This window comes from Podarcis gaigeae (assembly GCF_964106915.1).
Source record: "Podarcis gaigeae genome assembly, chromosome: 3".
NCBI lineage: Eukaryota > Metazoa > Chordata > Lepidosauria > Squamata > Lacertidae > Podarcis > Podarcis gaigeae.
Genome location: NC_139680.1, coordinates 1789096 through 1807241, shown reverse-complemented (window position 1 = coordinate 1807241; position 18146 = coordinate 1789096). Strand labels below are relative to the sequence as shown.

Below are 18146 nucleotides of genomic sequence, written 5' to 3'. Positions count from 1 at the left end.
TGTTACGTGGTGCTCAAAGGAGGGAGAACAGGATTCCTTGCGCATTCTGTCTTCTGATAGAGAGAAGGCTCTTCATCAGGGATCTGTGAAGTGTTTTGCCCATTCCCTCACCATGAATGATTGCAACAAAGGCATCACTTAGGAAGGCAGCACAGCCCATGGCTTCTCAATTCATGCACAATAGCACAAAAACACTTCTGCCCAGACACCAGGCAAACATAGCAAACTATAAGCTTTTCTCAAGAGAGCATTGTCAGAAAAGTGACCCTGGAAATAGCCATGAAAGAGCAGAGGGACAGTCTGAAATCACACATAATTAACTACTACATAATGAAATAACTACTACATAATTTGAAGTTATACTGTAGGAAGGCACAAGCTCTAAAGTGTGTTATTTTCTTCTGCAAAGCACAAGTCCTCCAATAGCTCAAAGATGATCACAATTATTATGGTAGTTTACAGGTTGATCAAATGTCCAAACCAGTTAGCAATGGGCAATTGTTGAGTAGCTTGCTTTTGAGTTACAAAAAGATTTCATCAGACAAAACAGCAAGGAAACAAGCAAATCTAATACAGACATTATTAGTCTCATTCACATAATTGTGTATATACTTGGAAAAAGAACCTGCCTTAATGATGAGGAAAAGCTGAAGGTCCTCTTTCTGAAAGTTGTCTTCTTCTGAATTATTATTGCCGGGCAATCTGATGGTATTTTGAGCATTTCTGGCCATGCTGTGGATCTTCTTTAGAATGTGATGGGTTGAAGATGCTTTATTTGCAGAGGAGCTCCCTTTGTCACTTTGTGCTGGGCTAAGCAGCTGCATCTCCTCCTGATGTTGCTGACCTTCCAGAGCAAAAATCTCTCTCTGAAAGGAATTTCGTTCTTCTTTCCCATTGCAGCTATACTGAGATGACAGAGAATCCACATAGCTGTTTTCCAGGCTCTCTCCACTTCTCATATCCATGCAGTCTGTCACAGCCTTAAAAGAAAGGCATGCTAGGTCTTCACTGATTTGATCATAAACTTGTTCCGCTTCCTCTGAATTTGGAATTCCACACAGCCTAGCATTCTCTGTGTTTCCCACATTTTCCATGCTGGGCAGTTAGTTAAATCAGCTGCTTCGGTGATCTCTGAGACTTGGAACTAACTTGGCAACCGTGACAGATAAACAGTGAGAGTAAGCAATGTTTGTGGTATACTTTCTGAATGCTTTGTTACACGTGACAGATTACCAGCAATCATTTACAGACAGCTTTAAATCAACACTCTCCTGACTTGCTCCCCTTTAACCCTTGCACTGTTCAAAGTACCTACACACGATTCTCAAAATAATTTAATGTTCTATTTTTACATCATGGTTTTTGTAAAAATGGGAGGACTAATAAAATGTAATTATTTTCACCTGGTTTTGTTGGGATTGATCTCTTATCTATCAACACACACACACACTTTTACCTTTTGAAGACTGAAAGCAATAGCAGCAAATGTTTGCTGGGTTGTTTTCTGTTCTGGATATAGGATGAATTCCCTTGTCATCTCATTGTAGGGACCCAGTATCACGCCAGTTTCAGATAATAATAGTTTTATTTATACCCAGCCACTCTGGGTGGCTTCCAGTACATAATAAAACATCAAACATTAAAAACTACCCACTACAGGGCTCCCTTCAGATGTCTTCTAAAAGTTCCATAGTTTTTTATCTCCTTGACAACTGATGGGACGGTGTTCCACAAGTGTGCAAGAAAAACTGCATTAAAATTACAGAACATGAGATTGAAGGTGCCATTCAGAACATGCAACTGGGCAAATCTCCAGGGCTGGACGGCGGTCCTGGAGGTTTTGCTGAATATGATTAGAAGGGACCGTTTGATTAAAGGTATTCAGGTCAGAGTTAAACAATATAAATTGAAGGCTTTTGCAGACGATTTGGTTTTGACATTACAGGAGCCAGAATCTAGTACGAAAAGGGTATTAGAATTGATTCAAGAATTTGGTCATGTGGCAGGATTTAAATTGAATAAGACACAAACCAAGGTCTTAACACCAATGGAAAAAGAAAGGTTTCAGAATGAGACAGGTTTGACTGTGGTTAAGAAAGTTAAATATTTGGGGATTAACATGACAGCAAAAAAATTGAATTTATTCAAAGATAACTATGAGAAATGTTGGTTAGAAGTTAAAAAAGATCTAGAGATAGGGTCTAAATTGAAGCTTTCCTTGTTGGATCGAATTGTAGTTATAAAGATGAATGTGTTGCCAAAAATGTTATTTTTGTTTCAAACTCTGCAGATTGTGGACAAGATGGACTGTTTCAAGAAGTGGCAGAGAGACATTTCTAGATTTGTCTGGCAGGGCAAAAAGCCCAGAATAAAATTTAAAATATTAACTGATGCAAAGGAAAGAGGTGGATTTGCCCTGCCAGACCTAAAACTTTACTATGAATCAGCAGCATTTTGCTGGCTGAAAGACTGGCTGTTTCTTGAGAACACTGACATTTTGGATTTAGAAGGTTTTAATAATGTTTTTCTCCTGCCCACCTAGCAGTTCGAAAGCACCCCTAAGTGCAAGTAGATAAATAGGTACCACTTTATAGCGGGAAGGTAAACGGCGTTTCCGTGTGCTGCGCTGGTGCCGGCTCGCCAGAGCAGCTTTCTCACGCTGGCCACGTGACCCGGAAGTGTCTCCGGACAGCGCTGGCCCCCGGCCTCTTAAGTGAGATGGGCGCACAACCCTAGAGTCGGACACGACTGGCCCGTACGGGCAGGGGTACCTTTACCTTAATAATGTTTTTGGGTGGCATGCATATCTCTGGTACGACAAGGCTAAAGCACATAAAGCATTCAAAAACCATATTGTCAGGAAAGCGTTGTTTAATGTCTGGATAAGATACAAAGATTTATTGGAAAATAAGACCCCAAGGTGGTTGTCACCTATGGAAACAGAGGCTTTGTAAAGACTCAATATGGAGGCCAAAAGGCCAAAATATTGGGAGATATTAGAACAAGGAGACAAATTGAAATTGCAGAGTTTTGAGAAACTAAAACATAAAGTGCGAGACTGGCTTCATTACTATCAAATAAGAGAGGCCTATAATTTGGACAAAAAAAATGGGCTTCCAGGTGGAAAAATCAAAATTGGAAACAGAACTGTTAGAACCGAAAACTAAAATACTATCAAGAATGTACAACTTGCTGTTAAAATGGAATACACAGGATGAAACGGTTAAATCAGCTATGATTAAATGGGCACAAGACATTGGTCATAACATTATGTTTGCTGACTGGGAAAAGTTGTGGACCACCGGTATGAAATTTACGGCATGTAATGCCCTAAGAGAGAATATTATGAAAATGATTTATAGGTGGTACATGACCCCAGTCAAGCTTGCAAAATTTATCATTTGCCTGATAATAAATGTTGGAAATGTAAAGAAACTGAGGGTACATTCTATCACCTTTGGTGGACATGCCCAAAGATTAAGGTTTTCTGGGAAATGATCTATAATGAGCTGAAAAAGGTATTTAAATATACCTTCCTTAAGAAACCAGAGGCCTTTCTCCTGGGCATGGTCGGCCAATTCATGTCAAAGAAAGATAGAACATTTTTATGTATGCAACAACAGCAGCAAGAATACTCATCGCAAAGCATTGGAAGACACAGGATTTACCCACTCTGGAAGAATGGCAGATGAAGGTGATGGACTATATGGGATTGGCAGAAATGACTGGCAGAATCCGAGACCTGGGAGAAGAGTCGTGGAAGAGGATTGGAAGAAGTTTAAAGACTATCTGCAGAAACATTGCAAAATCTATGAATGTTAAAATGATGTTGGATATAAAAATAATATGGCATTAGTGACAAAGTTAGAAAGAGTATGTAAAAATGATTTTTTTTAAAAAAGGGTAAAGACTAGAGTTACATTATGTCAAATTTAAACAATATGGTATAAGCGACTAAGTTAAAAGGAGAAAAATCGGAGACATAATAGGCAGAATTACATAATTATCAATGAGATTTGAAAGAGGGCAAGGATTTGCTGAACTTGATTGGGTAAAGGGGAACACAAAAAAAGGAGGTGTGAGGAAGTCAAGAAAGAGGTTTAAATAAGTATGAAGTTAAAAATTGGATTTTTTTCTTTTTATGTTTTTTATTATCTTTTTTGATGCCTTTTTGTGTATTTTCTATTTTCTGTATTTTCTCTGCATTTTTGGCTATGTTGGTTTTTTTCTTTTTTCTTTTTGTTGTATGTATGTATTTGTCTTTTCGTAAAACTCTAATAAATATTTTATAAAAAACAAAAACAAAGTACCTACACACGATTCTCAAAATAATTTAATGTTCTATTTTTACATCATGGTTTTTGTAAAAATGGGAGGACTAATAAAATGTAATTATTTTCACCTGGTTTTGTTGGGATTGATCTCTTATCTATCAACACACACACACTTTTACCATTTGAAGACTGAAAGCAACAGCAGCAAATGTTTGCTGGGTTGTTTTCTGTTCTCGATATAGGAATGAATTCCCTTGTCATCTCATTGTAGGGACCCAGTATCACGCCAGTTTCAGATAATAATAGTTTTATTTATACCCAGCCACTCTGGGTGGCTTCCAGTACATAATAAAACATCAAACATTAAAAACTACCCACTACAGGGCTCCCTTCAGATGTCTTCTAAAAGTTCCATAGTTTTTTATCTCCTAGACAACTGATGGGACGGTGTTCCACAAGTGTGCAAGAAAAACTGCATTAACCGAGTTTGTAAGAGAAACACGAGGACTCTTACAAACATTCCCAAACAATTAGGACTGGGGTACATTCATATGATAGGGGGGGGGGGACGGAATCACAATTGAAATGTGTTGATAACACACAGCTTTCTCTGTAACACCTGAGTTGGGAGAGACTGTGCAGCTTTTTGGTGCCTGGATAGTGGTGGGTTCGGTGATGGTGAATAAGCTAAACCTGAATCTTGAAAAGACAGAGCCTTGGTGGGTTACTCCCTTTTCTAAGAACTGGGGACTGTTCTCCATGATACTGCACTCCCCCTTGTAGACTGTGGGTAGAGTTTGAGAAAACTATGCTGGTGCAAGTCCAGGTGGAAACCACAGCTGAGTGCCTTTCACCAGCTTTGGCTGGCTCCCCGTATGGCTGTCCCTGAACAGGCCGTGTCTGGCTACTATTGGTGATTTCATGGCTGAAATCAGCACAATTCCCTCTACAAGGCTGCCTTAAGGTCTGGCTCAGAAGCTGCAGTTGGTGTAGAACACTTTTGGGGACATCTCAGAAACAATGCAGGTGTTGAAAGCTCTGAACTGACTGCCAACTGACTTCAGTAGCACTACTGAAGCACATTTATAGTTCACATTTTGACGTAAAAAGCTCTAGGCAGCTCAGGACTGAAACCTGAAAGACAGCCTGCAGCATAAACCAAAATGTAGCAGACTCTAGAATGCATTTAAATATACACGCATATATACCGGTACATACAAAGCTTTACACAAAAAATTGTTACAGATAGGTAGCCGTGTTGGTCTGCCATAGTCAAAACAAAAAAAAATCCTTCCAGTAGCACCTTAAAGACCAACTAAGTCAGTTCTTGGTATGAGCTTTCGTGTGCATGGACACTTCTTCAGATACGTATCTGAAGAATATCAGATACGTATCTGAATATCAGATACGTACCTTCAGATATCGTATCTGAAGAAGTGTGCATGCACACGAAAGCTCATACCAAGAACTGACTTAGTTGGTCTTTAAGGTCCTACTGGAAGGAATTTTTTTTTGTTTTGACAAAAAATTGTGAAATTCAAACTGATATGGATATGATTTGGCACTCACTTTTCCTTGTTTTAGCTTGCACTGAAGATAGAGGAAACTATCAGAAGACACTTCCTTGGAAATAACTTTGTTTAGGAATGTGATCATTCAAACTTTACAGGAAGGAAATTAGTTAGAGTATAATAATAGGTATTAAGTAAAACACCTATTCGTGTACTCTAACGCAGAGACCATGTAGGAGAGGGTAGATCTAGAAATTTTAACTACCAGTATATGCTGAGTCTACTGCTAGTTCCTCTGCTGTATATACACTAGGAAGAGGATTGTGACAAAGTAATTTTGAATCAGTAAATGGAAAATTTGCTGCTTATATTAGATTAAGCCATCACATTTCTTCAATAACTTAACATAAAGTTTGCCTTTATTTTCATTTAGATCTTATTAAAGCATATGCAATTGCTACATAGCTCAACCCTTAGCGTTCTGTAAGAGAATTTTTTTAAATAAAAATTCTTAAGTAAAGGTAAAGGTACCCCTGCCCGTACGGGCCAGTCTTGCCAGACTATAGGCCGGGAGCCAGCGCTGTCCGAAGACACTTCCGGGTCACGTGGCCAGTGTGACGAAGCTGCATCTGGAGAGCCAGAGCTGCACACGGAAACGCCGTTTACCTTCCTGCTAGTAAGCGGTCCCTATTTATCTACTTGCACCCGGGGGTGCTTTCGAACTGCTAGGTTGGCAGGCGCTGGGACCAAACAATGGGAGCGCACCCCGCCGCGGGGATTCGAACCGCCGACCATGCGATCGGCAAGTCCTAGGCACTGAGGTTTTACCCACAGCGCCACCCGCGTCCCCTAAAAATTCTTATACATAGCAATTTAAACCAATCTGTGCATGCATGATATAGAACGTGTGATTTCCACTTTTTACAACTTGCAGAACTGCAAGTTATAAAATTAATTATTTGATTAAGTTAGAAGACTGAAAGCTTAAAGCGCATTTAAGATTATTTCCATCTCAGATTTCCAGTGACTCAGCCTTCCATGTTTCTCTATAAAAGCTTTTAACCCTTCCCACAAATGTTCTGCTGTCTACCCCAGCTGAACAGAAGATTTCACGTGGTATTGCTCTTGTTCATACACATATACAATTTTTAAGAAGGCTTCTTATGAGCAATACTTTTATTTTAAGAAAGCATTAAGTCTGAAACAATGGCTCAATTATTTCAGCATTTTGTACCCACAGACCTGGCAAGTCACTGTGAATTAAATGTTTTATGAACACTAGAAGAAAGACAAAGACAAGTATGCTGCCAAGAAAAACTCGAATAAAACAGGCATATGATTCTTGCTGATAGTTTATATGTTGTGGCTCTTTTGGGATGGCACTAACAAGCTGATCCTTCACACTGTCAAGCGACCCATTGTTGGGCAGTGGAGTAATATCCAAGAGATGACACAAAAGGGGATATTATCTGTGGAATTCATAGCTTGCTTGGTGAGCTTCTTTCTAAAGGCAGGCCCATGAGATAAGAAGATAGGCTGTGTGTCTGGTAGCACATTGTCACATCCGTGGTTACTCACTAGAAAAAGAACAAACAAATTCTCATTTACTGCCGATTGAAAGGTCGGCGGTTCGAATCCCTGCGGCGGGGTGCGCTCCCGCTGCTCGGTCCCAGCGCCTGCCAACCTAGCAGTTCGAAAGCACCTCCGGGTGCAAGTAGATAAATAGGGACCGCTTACCAGCGGGAAGGTAAATGGCGTTTCCGTGTGCAGCTCTGGCTCGCCAGATGCAGCTTTGTCACGCTGGCCACGTGACCCGGAAGTGTCTCCGGACAGCGCTGGCCCCTGGCCTCTTAAGTGAGATGGGCGCACAACCCCAGAGTCTGTCAAGACTGGCCCGTACGGGCAGGGGTACCTTTACCTTTACCTTTACCTTTACCTTTGACATTCATATGTATACAGCTATGTTTCAAGAGATTATTAGACTCTTTAGACCTCTTTCCCAGAAAAACAACAACTGCTGGAACATGCAGTCATATGACCTCGGTTATATCAGTAATAACAGATATACTTTTATAGATAAGTTTGGGTTTTTAGTCCCCAAACTTCTCAGACATCAAGATTTTATTATTTAGTTATTTATTATAACCCACCAAGTACATGGTTCTACTTCTCCCCACTTTATCCTCACAACAACCCTGTGAGGTAGGTTAGACTGAGAACTGTGACTGGCCCAGGCCACCCAGTGAGATCCATGGCTGAGGAGGGATTTGAACCCTGGTCTCCACACGTCCTAGTCTACCATTCTATACCACACTATATCACACTAACTCACTATGTATCACTATGACTAGGAGTTATCGAACTGGCACAATATGAGGACTTTAATGTGGCTATTAAGTTTGAACTGATTAAGATGACTGTTAAAATCAGATGGCACAAGATACATGTCAAACATTTACGAATTTACATATTTCCAGAGGCAGACAATGTCACTGTTGGGTTTCTCTACAAAAGAAGTATTTTACCTAGATCTCCACAGAGCACAACACATTTCTAAGAATTATGAGATTATGAAGCATTGCAAAGCTTCCTGAAGCAACAGAAACCTTCTAAGAGCTTATTTGGACATTACTACCATAGCTGCTGAAGGGACGCGGGTGGCGCTGTGGGTTAAAGCCTCAGCGCCTAGGACTTGCCGATCGAAAGGTCGGCGGTTCGAATCGCCGCGGCGGGGTGCGCTCCCGTTGCTCGGTCCCAGCGCCTGCCAACCTAGCAGTTTGAAAGCACCCCCAGGTGCAAGTAGATAAATAGGGACCGCTTACTGGCGGGAAGGTAAACGGCGTTTCCGTGTGCTGCGCTGGCTCGCCAGATGCAGCTTTGTCACGCTGGCCACGTGACCCGGAAGTGTCTCCGGACAGCGCTGGCCCCTGGCCTCTTAAGTGAGATGGGCGCACAACCCCAGAGTCTGTCAAGACTGGCCCGTACGGGCAGGGGTACCTTTACCTTTACCTTTTACCATAGCTGCCAGGTGTGTATCTTGGCACTTTGCTTTTTTAATGAAACATTAGCAAGTTGATAACCAAAGATCTCATTTGCAGTCAGAGATCCATGTTCTCAAAGTTCATTTCTGAACATTAATTTACAGCAATGTTACATTATAAGCAATAGAAGGATGAACAATTGTAGTACAGTGTTACCTTGGGTTAAGTACTTAATTCGTTCCGGAGGTCCGTTCTTAACCTGAAACTGTTCTTAACCTGAAGCACCACTTTAGCTAATGGGGCCTCCCACTGGAGCAGAATTTCTGTTCTTATCCTGAAGCAAAGTTCTTAACCTGAGGTACTATTTCTGGGTTAGCGGAGTCTGTAACCTGAAGCGTATGTAACCCAAGGTACCACTGTATTGAGGTGTACCTTATACCCCACCCATCTGAGCGGGCCTCCCCAGCCACTCTGGGCAGCTCCCAACAGAATATTTAAAACAAAATAAAACATCAAACATTAAAAACTTCCCTAAACAGGGCTGCCTTCAGATGTCTTCTAAAAGTCAGATAGTTGTTTATTTCCTTGACATCTGATGGGAGGGCGTTCCACAGGGCAGGTGCCACTACTGAGAAGGCCCTCTGCCTGGTTCCCTGTAACCTCACTTCTTGCAGTGAGGGAACCACCAGAAGATCCTCGGAGCTGGACCTCTGTGTCCGGGCTGAACGATGGGAGTGGAGACGCTCCTTCAGGTATACTGGGTCGAGGTTGTTTAGGGCTTTAAAGGTCAGCACCAACAGAATTGTGCTTGGAAATGTATGGGAGCCAATGTAAGTCTTTCAGGACTGGTGTTATATGGTCTCAGCGGCCGCCCCAGTCACCAGTCTAGCTGCCACATTCTGGATTAGTTGTAGTTTCCGGGTCACATTCAAAGGTAGCCCCACATAGAACACATTGCAGTAGTCCAAACGGGAGATAACTAGAGCATGCACCACTCTGGCCAGACAGTTTGCAGACAGGTAGGGTCTCAGCCTGTGTACCAGGTGGAGCTGGTAGACAGTTGCCCTGGACACAGAATTGACCTGCACCTCCATGGACAGCTGTGAGTCCAAAATGACTCTCAGCCTCCGCATCTGGTCCTTTAAGGGCACAGTTACCGTATTTTTTGCTCTATAGGACGCACCGGACCATAAGAGGGGGAGAACGGGGAGGGGGGAATTCTCTCCCCTCTCTGCTCAGCGCCCCTTCAGCAAAGCGGCAGGAGAAACAGATCCCCTTCCACTTCTCCTCCCGCTTCGCTGAAGGGGCGCTGCGCAGTTCTCCCTCTCTGCTGAAGCCAGGAGAGTCTTGCTCTCCCGGCTTCAGCAAAAGGAACCCGAAGCCTTCAGAGCGCAGTGTGAGGTCCCGCTGCGCTCCAAAGGCTTCAGGCGACCCCTCTCGCTCTCCAGGCTTCAGCGAAAGCAACGCAAAGCCTCTGTTGCTTTCGCTGAAGCCACATTTCCCCTAAATTTTTGGAGGGGAAAAAGTGTGTCCTATAGAGCGAAAAATGCAGTACCCCATTCAGGACCAGGGAGTCGTCCACACCAGCCTGCCCCGTCCCCCAAAAACAGTACTTCTGTCTTGTCAGGATTCAACCTCAATCTGTAACACTGTAGGGTAAAGTGGGATAACCTAACTCTGGCTAAGCACAACATACTATAGTTACTGAATCACACTGGTTTTCAATTGTGAGTTTGGTGTCTTTTTTTTCTTCTTCCACAAAGCAGGTTCAAAGGTGAATGAAAGAATACTTACATACAAATTCAGATTTGTTTTGCAAGATTTCCCATCCTTCATAGCAACTGCTAAAATGGGTTGAATTCTACAGCTGTGTTGGAAATGCAGTCTAATGCAGTCTACTTGGGATATCCTCCTTCTTTTCAACACACATGTGAGGATGAACATTGGCTAATGCATTTTATACTTCAGCAAATTTCCCTTCAGATAAAATCCAAAAAGAAGGCTTTAATAGAAGGATCCTGAGAAATTGTTTGGTTTACATGCACAAAGAAGAAGCTGGTGGTCAAGAAATGTGTAGCTAATAGATAAACAAATCCACCTACTGCAAGATTGTGGTCAGTTGCTTGCTGTTCTCCCAGATTTCAATAGAATTTTAAGCAGCCTAACTTGACAACCATTGCAACCATAATATATTAAGCAAACGTGCATAGTCTTGTAACACTGTAAAGACCAATTAATCTATTGTGGCATGAGCTTTCATAGTCCAAGTCTTCAATCCTACATGCACTTACCTGGAAGTAAACACCACTGAATTCAATGTGGCTTTTTTCTGAGTTGACCTATACAGTTTCCCCCTGTAATGCTCACTTCATCAGATGCATAAAGTGTTAAGCAGCTACAGCTTTATGCTATAACGCGAAGTGTCACAATAAACATAATATGTAAGGCCAGTTCATGGTATGATATACCAACCGCAACTCAAGCTGAATTTAAACAAGACAAGTGATGAGCAAAAATCACACATCATATGTAAGGTTTTTTACATAAACACAGGCCTGTATGTATGCAGCATTTACATGTCACACCAATTCCCTGCCTTGCTGTGGGGCATGTAAATTCTGTGAACATACATATTGGCGCATAGGTTCAGAGCCCTTTAAATGCAATTCCAGGCCACCCATATATAATTACTAGTTGCATGCTCCCGCTATCCCAGTTAAGCCTTAGGCGAGTATTTCTCAGGTAGTAATAATGGACTAGTTCAAGGGTCCCCAACCAGTATAAAGCGTACAAATGGGGCAAGAGGAAGAAGTGACCAATCTCTGGCGTCTGATAAGAGGGAGTTGGTCTTTAAAGGGACCAAGCCTACCATGTTCACCAGACTTTCATTTCTGCCAAAACAGCTGCAGTCAGCCTGCTCCTCAGGCACCAATTCAGACTGGAAGAAAACTTGTGCTCTCTTCACAACAAAAAACAAAACACTGACTGGAAAAGATGGCCCACTTCATGCACAGTGTTCCAGCACTGCCATACTTCTGTTTTGAAATGAAAGTCATGCTCAAGATTACGTTTAGGGCATGGTTAGGCAAACTAAGGCCCGGGGACTGGATCTGGCCCAATTGCCTTCTAAATCCAGCCTGCGGATGGTCCGGGAATCAGCATGATTTTACATGAGTAGAATGTGTCCTTTTATTTCAAATGCATCTCTGGGTTATTTGTGGGGCATATAAATTCATTCATTATTTTTCCCTTTCAAAATAAAGTCTGGCCCCCCACAAGGCCTGAGGGACAGTGGACCGGCCCCCGCTGGAAAAGGTTGCTGACCCCTGGTTTAGGGCAAGTTTAGGATTACGCTTAGGCTGGGAAAGGTAAAGAGCTCAAAGTGCATTACAAGTGTGCAATCTTCATGGAACGGAGCCAGCTGCTTTTTGCAGGTGACACATCCTGCAAGGACGACACTGGCAAATGCACTCTTCTTTCCAACCTGAGCAAGTCAGTGGCACCAGCTGCCCTCCACCCTCTGCAAAGCTGATGAAACACGGGTGGGGACAGGGAGTGTCACTATTTAATTTCTGACAAGGGGCCAGGGGACGGGGACACTTGTTGCAGTCAGAGGGACGTGCTTCAAAGCAAAGTGCTGGAGAGGCTTCAGCTGCCTGCCGCCTCAATTCCCCAAGAATGCCTCATGGCCCAAGTGGGAAAGTAAGCGGGGGGGGGGGGGGAGTTGGAGTCCCACCAACTGCATTATTTATTTTATTAAAAAAAAATCTGGTGGGGCAGAAGACCTTGCTGGGGCACCCAGGGGCACCACTTTGGGGAAGGCAAGACTAGATTATGGCTGAATTGCAGGCACACACTTTCCAAGTCGGTATGGGCTCAGTTTTGCTTATTCATTGTGGCCACCACAGAAATATGAACATCACTGCTAAGATTTTTGAAGAGAATCTCGAAACGAGCAATACTTATGGCTCTTGCCAAAATATCCGGACACTGCTCTAGTTACTATAATGTTCCAAAATAATTTCCCTGTAATCTGCTGAACAAGTCAGTTTGAAAAGCTATAAATGAATTATTATTATTAAGCTTCTAGCCTAACTGCAATATTTTAAGAGGTGTCCTTTTAATTCTAGATAAAGTGCTGCATCCAATCATTCCTTACGGGTTTTTAAATGATTCTGATGCTCTCTCGTGGTCATTTCGTACCTTCTTCTGGTACAAGAGCTGCATCAGGCGAAGGGCTGGTCATTCTGGTCTCCATCCCGACCAGGCTCCGCCACTCTGTCCTTCCGCGCCCGCGGGCGCTCCTGGCGTCCCCCTTCAGCTCCGACCCCGGTCAGCCCCGCTCCTCACCTGCTGCTCGTGGCCGCCAGACCCTGTCCTGCAAGGGGGCCGCGCGGGCCGGCCTCTTGCCCGGGACCCGGCCCGCGAAGCTCCGGGGCCTCGCCCGGGACCAGAAGGGGGGGGGGGAAGGCCACCTCTTTCCTCTGAGCGCGCCTGCGCGGTGAAGGAGGACCCCCCCGCTCGGGCTCCGCCTCTTCGCCGGGCCGAGTTCGCGTCCCGCGCTTGACTGCGGGAGAAGCTCGCGAAACCAGGAAGCGAGGAAAGCGGAGGAAAGTTCGCAGCCAGTCTTGAAAGCGTGCAAAGGCTGGGATGCTGAACAGAGAAGACAGGGTGTCCCCCCCCCGCCCTACCCAGGGACGCAGCAGCCCCCCCGTCTCATCCTGGAGGGAGGCAGTTTGCCCCGCTCCTCTCTTTTTTCTTTCTTGTAAAGGAAAGTCGGGGGCCCTGCCTGGCCGGGGGTGCCCTTTCAGGCATTTTGGGTGCTATGCCCCCCAAGAAGTGTCCATGGGCATAGCCGGGGGGGCAGGGAGCAGCTGCCCCCCAATCAATACAAATCTGAGGTTCTGCCCCCCCAACAAAAATCCTGGCTACACCCATGGAAGTGTCACCGCACGCCCAGGTTCGGGGGGGGGGGCTGTGCTTTATGGCACCTTTCCCCCCATCTTGTCTCTTAGATTCATGCGATGGAATCCGGCCTCCTTAGTAGAGCCTCCTTTTGCCTGGCACAGTGACTCCTGTATAGAAAGAAGCAGCAGTCATCTCTATAGTGAAGAAGGTGATGGATGCCCAATACAAAAAGGGGATTCATGCTGCAGGATGGAGGCAGCATTCCTATTAAGTGCTGGGTGAGAATATCAGACGACACAGCGACTCTTCAGACAGCTCTTGTTTATTCACAGGCCGGAACAGAACTGAACTGAAGGGTTCAGCCAGCCTGCTTATATAGAGCTCCACTACAACACAACAGTAACAACTTTCTGTAATTGATTGAAATTGATTGATTTATTACGGCCATTGGCCCATATCTAAAAACAATACATCAAAATTTATCCATAAACAATACAATTTAAACAGTTCCAAGTTAAAACACCCCTATAAAACCAATTTTACTTCAATTAAGTAAACTGTACACAATAAGCTCCCTCTATGTCAACCGCAATTCAAATCCCTCAGATTTTGGGGGATATGCGTCTTAGTTCTGGCACTTATTGATGGTTCTTAAGTTTGGCTAAGCTGTCAGAGTCATACAGTGATCCATTTCTCCTCTTATGAAATAAGACATTAATCAGGTATCTAGCAACTGCAAGGGATCTACTTGAGTCTTCGTCGTTTAATAAGTATATTATTTGGGCTTCCTGAGGTCTGTCAGCTATTCTCGATAAATATGGGGCCAGAAACTTGGACCGTGAAGCCGAATGTAAAGGACAACAGAAGATTATATGATATAACGATTCTATAGATCCACTTTTACAGTCACAGAGGAGTGAGATCTGTCCGTTGGAGAGTCTGTTACCCAACACATTTGATGGGAAAACATTGAATCTAGCCTTTATAAAGGCGTACCTGTGCATCACCACAGATAAGGTAGTTAAATAAGACGGAAGTTTCGTTGGTGGTGTTAAGCCAAGGTTTATCGGCGAACAGGTGCCACCACCTGTCGCAATATTAAATTGTAAATCCATCTCCTCTAATTTGTGAGTTATAATTCTCTTGGCAGAAATTAAATCCAATTTTAGTAGTTCAGATGGAGATAGTCCTAAGGACACAAGTTTCCCATGTATTATTTTTGCCCAAGGGCTAGGGAAGTCGTCTCTCCAGAGACACTGTATCAAGTGGAGATTTGGAAGTTTATGCCATAGTGCCAACCAGTAACAGAGGATGCATTTCCATAATGTGGTTTCTAGAGATGTAACATTTAGTTCGAGTCGTATAGCAGTATTGCCTGCACACCTGGGTAATTTTAGCAACCTTCTTAGCAGCTGGTTTTGGATTACCTCCAATTGGGTTAGATTAACAAAGGACCCCCATATTGGGATTGCATATGCTATTGTTGCAATCACCTTTGCCTTGAAAACTTTTAACACTGATGGAATATGGAAAGCCCCATCTGAAAAGAAAAAACGCAGTAGCGCAAAGGAAAGGGCTTTAGCTCTATTTAATACATATGCCAGATGGACCTTCCAGCCCATGTTGTGTTGGAGAAGGACTCCCAAGTATTGAAATTTAAAGACTTGGTCAATGGCTTTTCCGTCTATTCTCCAATTATAGGTTTTTCGACTCTTGGTGAAAATTAGAACTTTGGACTTGGCATGATTAATTGTAAGAAAATTTGATTTGCAGTAAGCATCAAAAATTTTCAGTGCCCTCCTATGGTCTACTCTTGAGAAAGATAGGATCACTGCGTCGTCTGCGTAGAGTAGAAGGGGGCAACGATATTGGGCAAGGCGGGGGGGCATGGATCGTTTCTTGAGAATCTATCAGAGGCGCCCTCATATCACTTATAAATAGATTTAAAAGGGTCGGAGCAAGGATACATCCTTGACGGACACCTCTATTGATGGTTACTGAATTTGAGAGGTCGCCGGCCGGAGTGATTCTCACCCTTGCGGCTGATCCGTCATGCAATTTAGTTATTAGCCACAAAAGTCTTTTGTCTATTCCCCATCGTGCTAATTTTCCCCAGAGTAATCCTCTGGGGATGCTGTCAAAAGCGGCCTTTAAATCAATAAAGGCCGCGCAAAGTTGGCCTCTATTTGGGACGGAATATTTCCGGGCAAGGTGGTATAAAACTAAGACATGATCAACCGCTGACTGATTCGGTCTAAAACCAGCCTGTTCAGGCCCAATCAGGTTGTTCTCTTCGACCCACTTAGTAAGCTTAGTTAACAAGAACCGTGCATATATTTTCCCAATTATTGACAATAAACTGATATTCCTGTAATTTCCCGGATCATCTGTCGAGCCCTTTTTATGAATTGGAATAATAATCGCATCCTTCCATATTCTTGGAACCTTCCCACTGTTGTTTACGGCATCAAAAGTAACAGCCAGGATTTTCGCCCACCAGTGTGCATGAAGTTTTATAGCTTCCGCCGGGACTAGGTTGGGACCGGGGGCTTTTCCAACTTTGAGATTAGAAATGAGTCCGTGGATTTATTCCGGGTCAGTGGGTGGCCAAAGAGGGAGCTGCTCATAGAATCCATCGATTGTATTAATATTAAGGTCTGGTAAGGCAAAATAGTTCCTTAGAAATGATTCCCAAACTGGGGCAGGAATAACCGTTAGTGGGTATCTTTTAGATTTTCTGTTAACCAACAGCCAGAATTTTCGGGAATTACGGGTATTTGAGGCAGCTATAAGTGCATGCCAGCGGTTCAGTTGCCATTCCTGTTTGGCCTTTTTTTGCACATATTTGTAAGCTGATTTTGCCTGATAGTACTCCTTGGGAAGCATAGTCGCCCCTGAGGATTTGTAATCATTATAAATAGCACAAAGATGTTGTTTGGCTTGTTTGCAATTACGGTTAAACCACAGTGCACCTGTCTTGGAGTGGGCCCGATTTACCTGGTGGGTTGGGACAGTAAAGAATGACGTGAGGTCATTCAACAGATTGGCAAATAGATTAATAGTTTGATCGTGTTCATATGAGGTTATGTCAAGGGCTGAATAGGTTTGTATGATCTCCTGCTGAAAAAATTTAGAATATTTTTGAGCCTGCGTTACAGACCACTTTATACCCTTCACTCATAATGCCGTATTAATACCCTCTACCGGGTTTTCTGTGTTAGTGTCTAATTGAGTTGGATGACTGTACTCGTCCCCGTGCCAGTCTAGGTCAAACATAGCAGCAAGTGGAAGGTGGTCACTGAACTGAATATTGTCAATCTTAAAAGAGAGAGCTTTCGGCATCAGATCACTCGAGGCTAAAAGGTAATCTAGTACACTGTTTGATTTTATGCCTAGGTGGGTATACTCCCCCGGTATATCGGGAGGGCAGCAACCATTCAGGGGTACTAAGTTTAAGCGAATAGCCATTTGGTAAAGAAGTACTCCCGCCTCGTTTACTTTAGAGTCTTTTGAGGTTCTCCTCACGGCATGTCTCAAATCATAATTGTCGAGGCATGGAGCAGACCACCATTTAGCTTTAGTTAAATCGACCCAATTTGCTGCTATGCGTGCGTTAAAGTCACCCCCAATTAAGGATTGGCTATTGGAATATTTAACTCGGCATGATACTAAATGATCTTCTAATATTTCCCATCTATCATGCAGTTCAAGGGACGAATCCCCTGGCGGGAGGTAGACATTGGAGATTAGCAGTGATACTTCCCCCCCCCCCCGACATCAACCCGGATAAAGCATGGGGGGGAGCAGTCAAAACTAATGAAAATTTGAAATGCAGCTTCAGTGAGATACCAATTACTAGACCACCTTTCGGCCGTCCTCCTTTCTGGGAGGGGCAAGCTGGAAGAGATAGAAGGTCGAATCCGTTTATGACAATTTCACCCTCCTCCCAAGTTTCTTGCAATAGAATGATATGAAACGAATTGATATACGACTGGAATTCTGGGTCTCATTTTTTCCTACGCCAGCCAGCGATGTTCCAACAGAGGATCGATATTGGTGGTTTTTTGGGTTGTCCGGCTAACCGTCATTTAAATTCTTGTGGGGAGCTCTTATGCAGCAAGGACGCTCCCTTAAAGAAGTCTGTTATTTTCCTTTGCTGAAGGTTGACGTCCTGGTGTGGTGAGTCTTTTGCTCTGGTGCGCGCCGGTTGTGGTGAGTCTTTTGCTCTGGTGCGAGCCGGTTGTGGCACGATCAAGTCGCAAGGGCCAGAATTTTGGGGGGGCAGAAAAGAGTTAGCATCCTGGTTAGTAGAGATAATATTTGGCGATTTTACCTGTCGGGCCCAACTAGGCTCTGAAGAGGCTCCTGCCAAGTCCGCTGGAGCCGTCCTCTTTGGGGATCTAACCGAAACACTTGTGATCATTTGATTTATATGTCCTGCTGGGTCTTCAGTCCACTCTGTGTTGACTCTC

General features: G+C 43.6%; 1 protein-coding gene across 2 annotated transcripts in view; it reads right to left on the bottom strand.

The window, feature by feature from the left end:
- CLIC5 (chloride intracellular channel 5) overlaps positions 1 to 12990 on the bottom strand; it is a 70607-nt gene extending 57617 nt beyond the window's left edge. Inside the window, exon 1 of one of the 2 annotated variants that reach the window (XM_083730699.1) lies at positions 12970 to 12990. Coding sequence is in view for 1 of the 2 variants with exons in the window: in XM_083730697.1 (XP_083586823.1) it covers positions 630 to 1094 (465 nt within the window). In the remaining variant the exon portion in view is untranslated. Of the gene's footprint in view, positions 1 to 629; positions 1186 to 12969 lie in introns of those variants that run through there. The other variant, XM_083730697.1, reaches the window with a different exon arrangement.
- Between the last annotated feature and the right edge of the window lie 5156 nt (positions 12991 to 18146).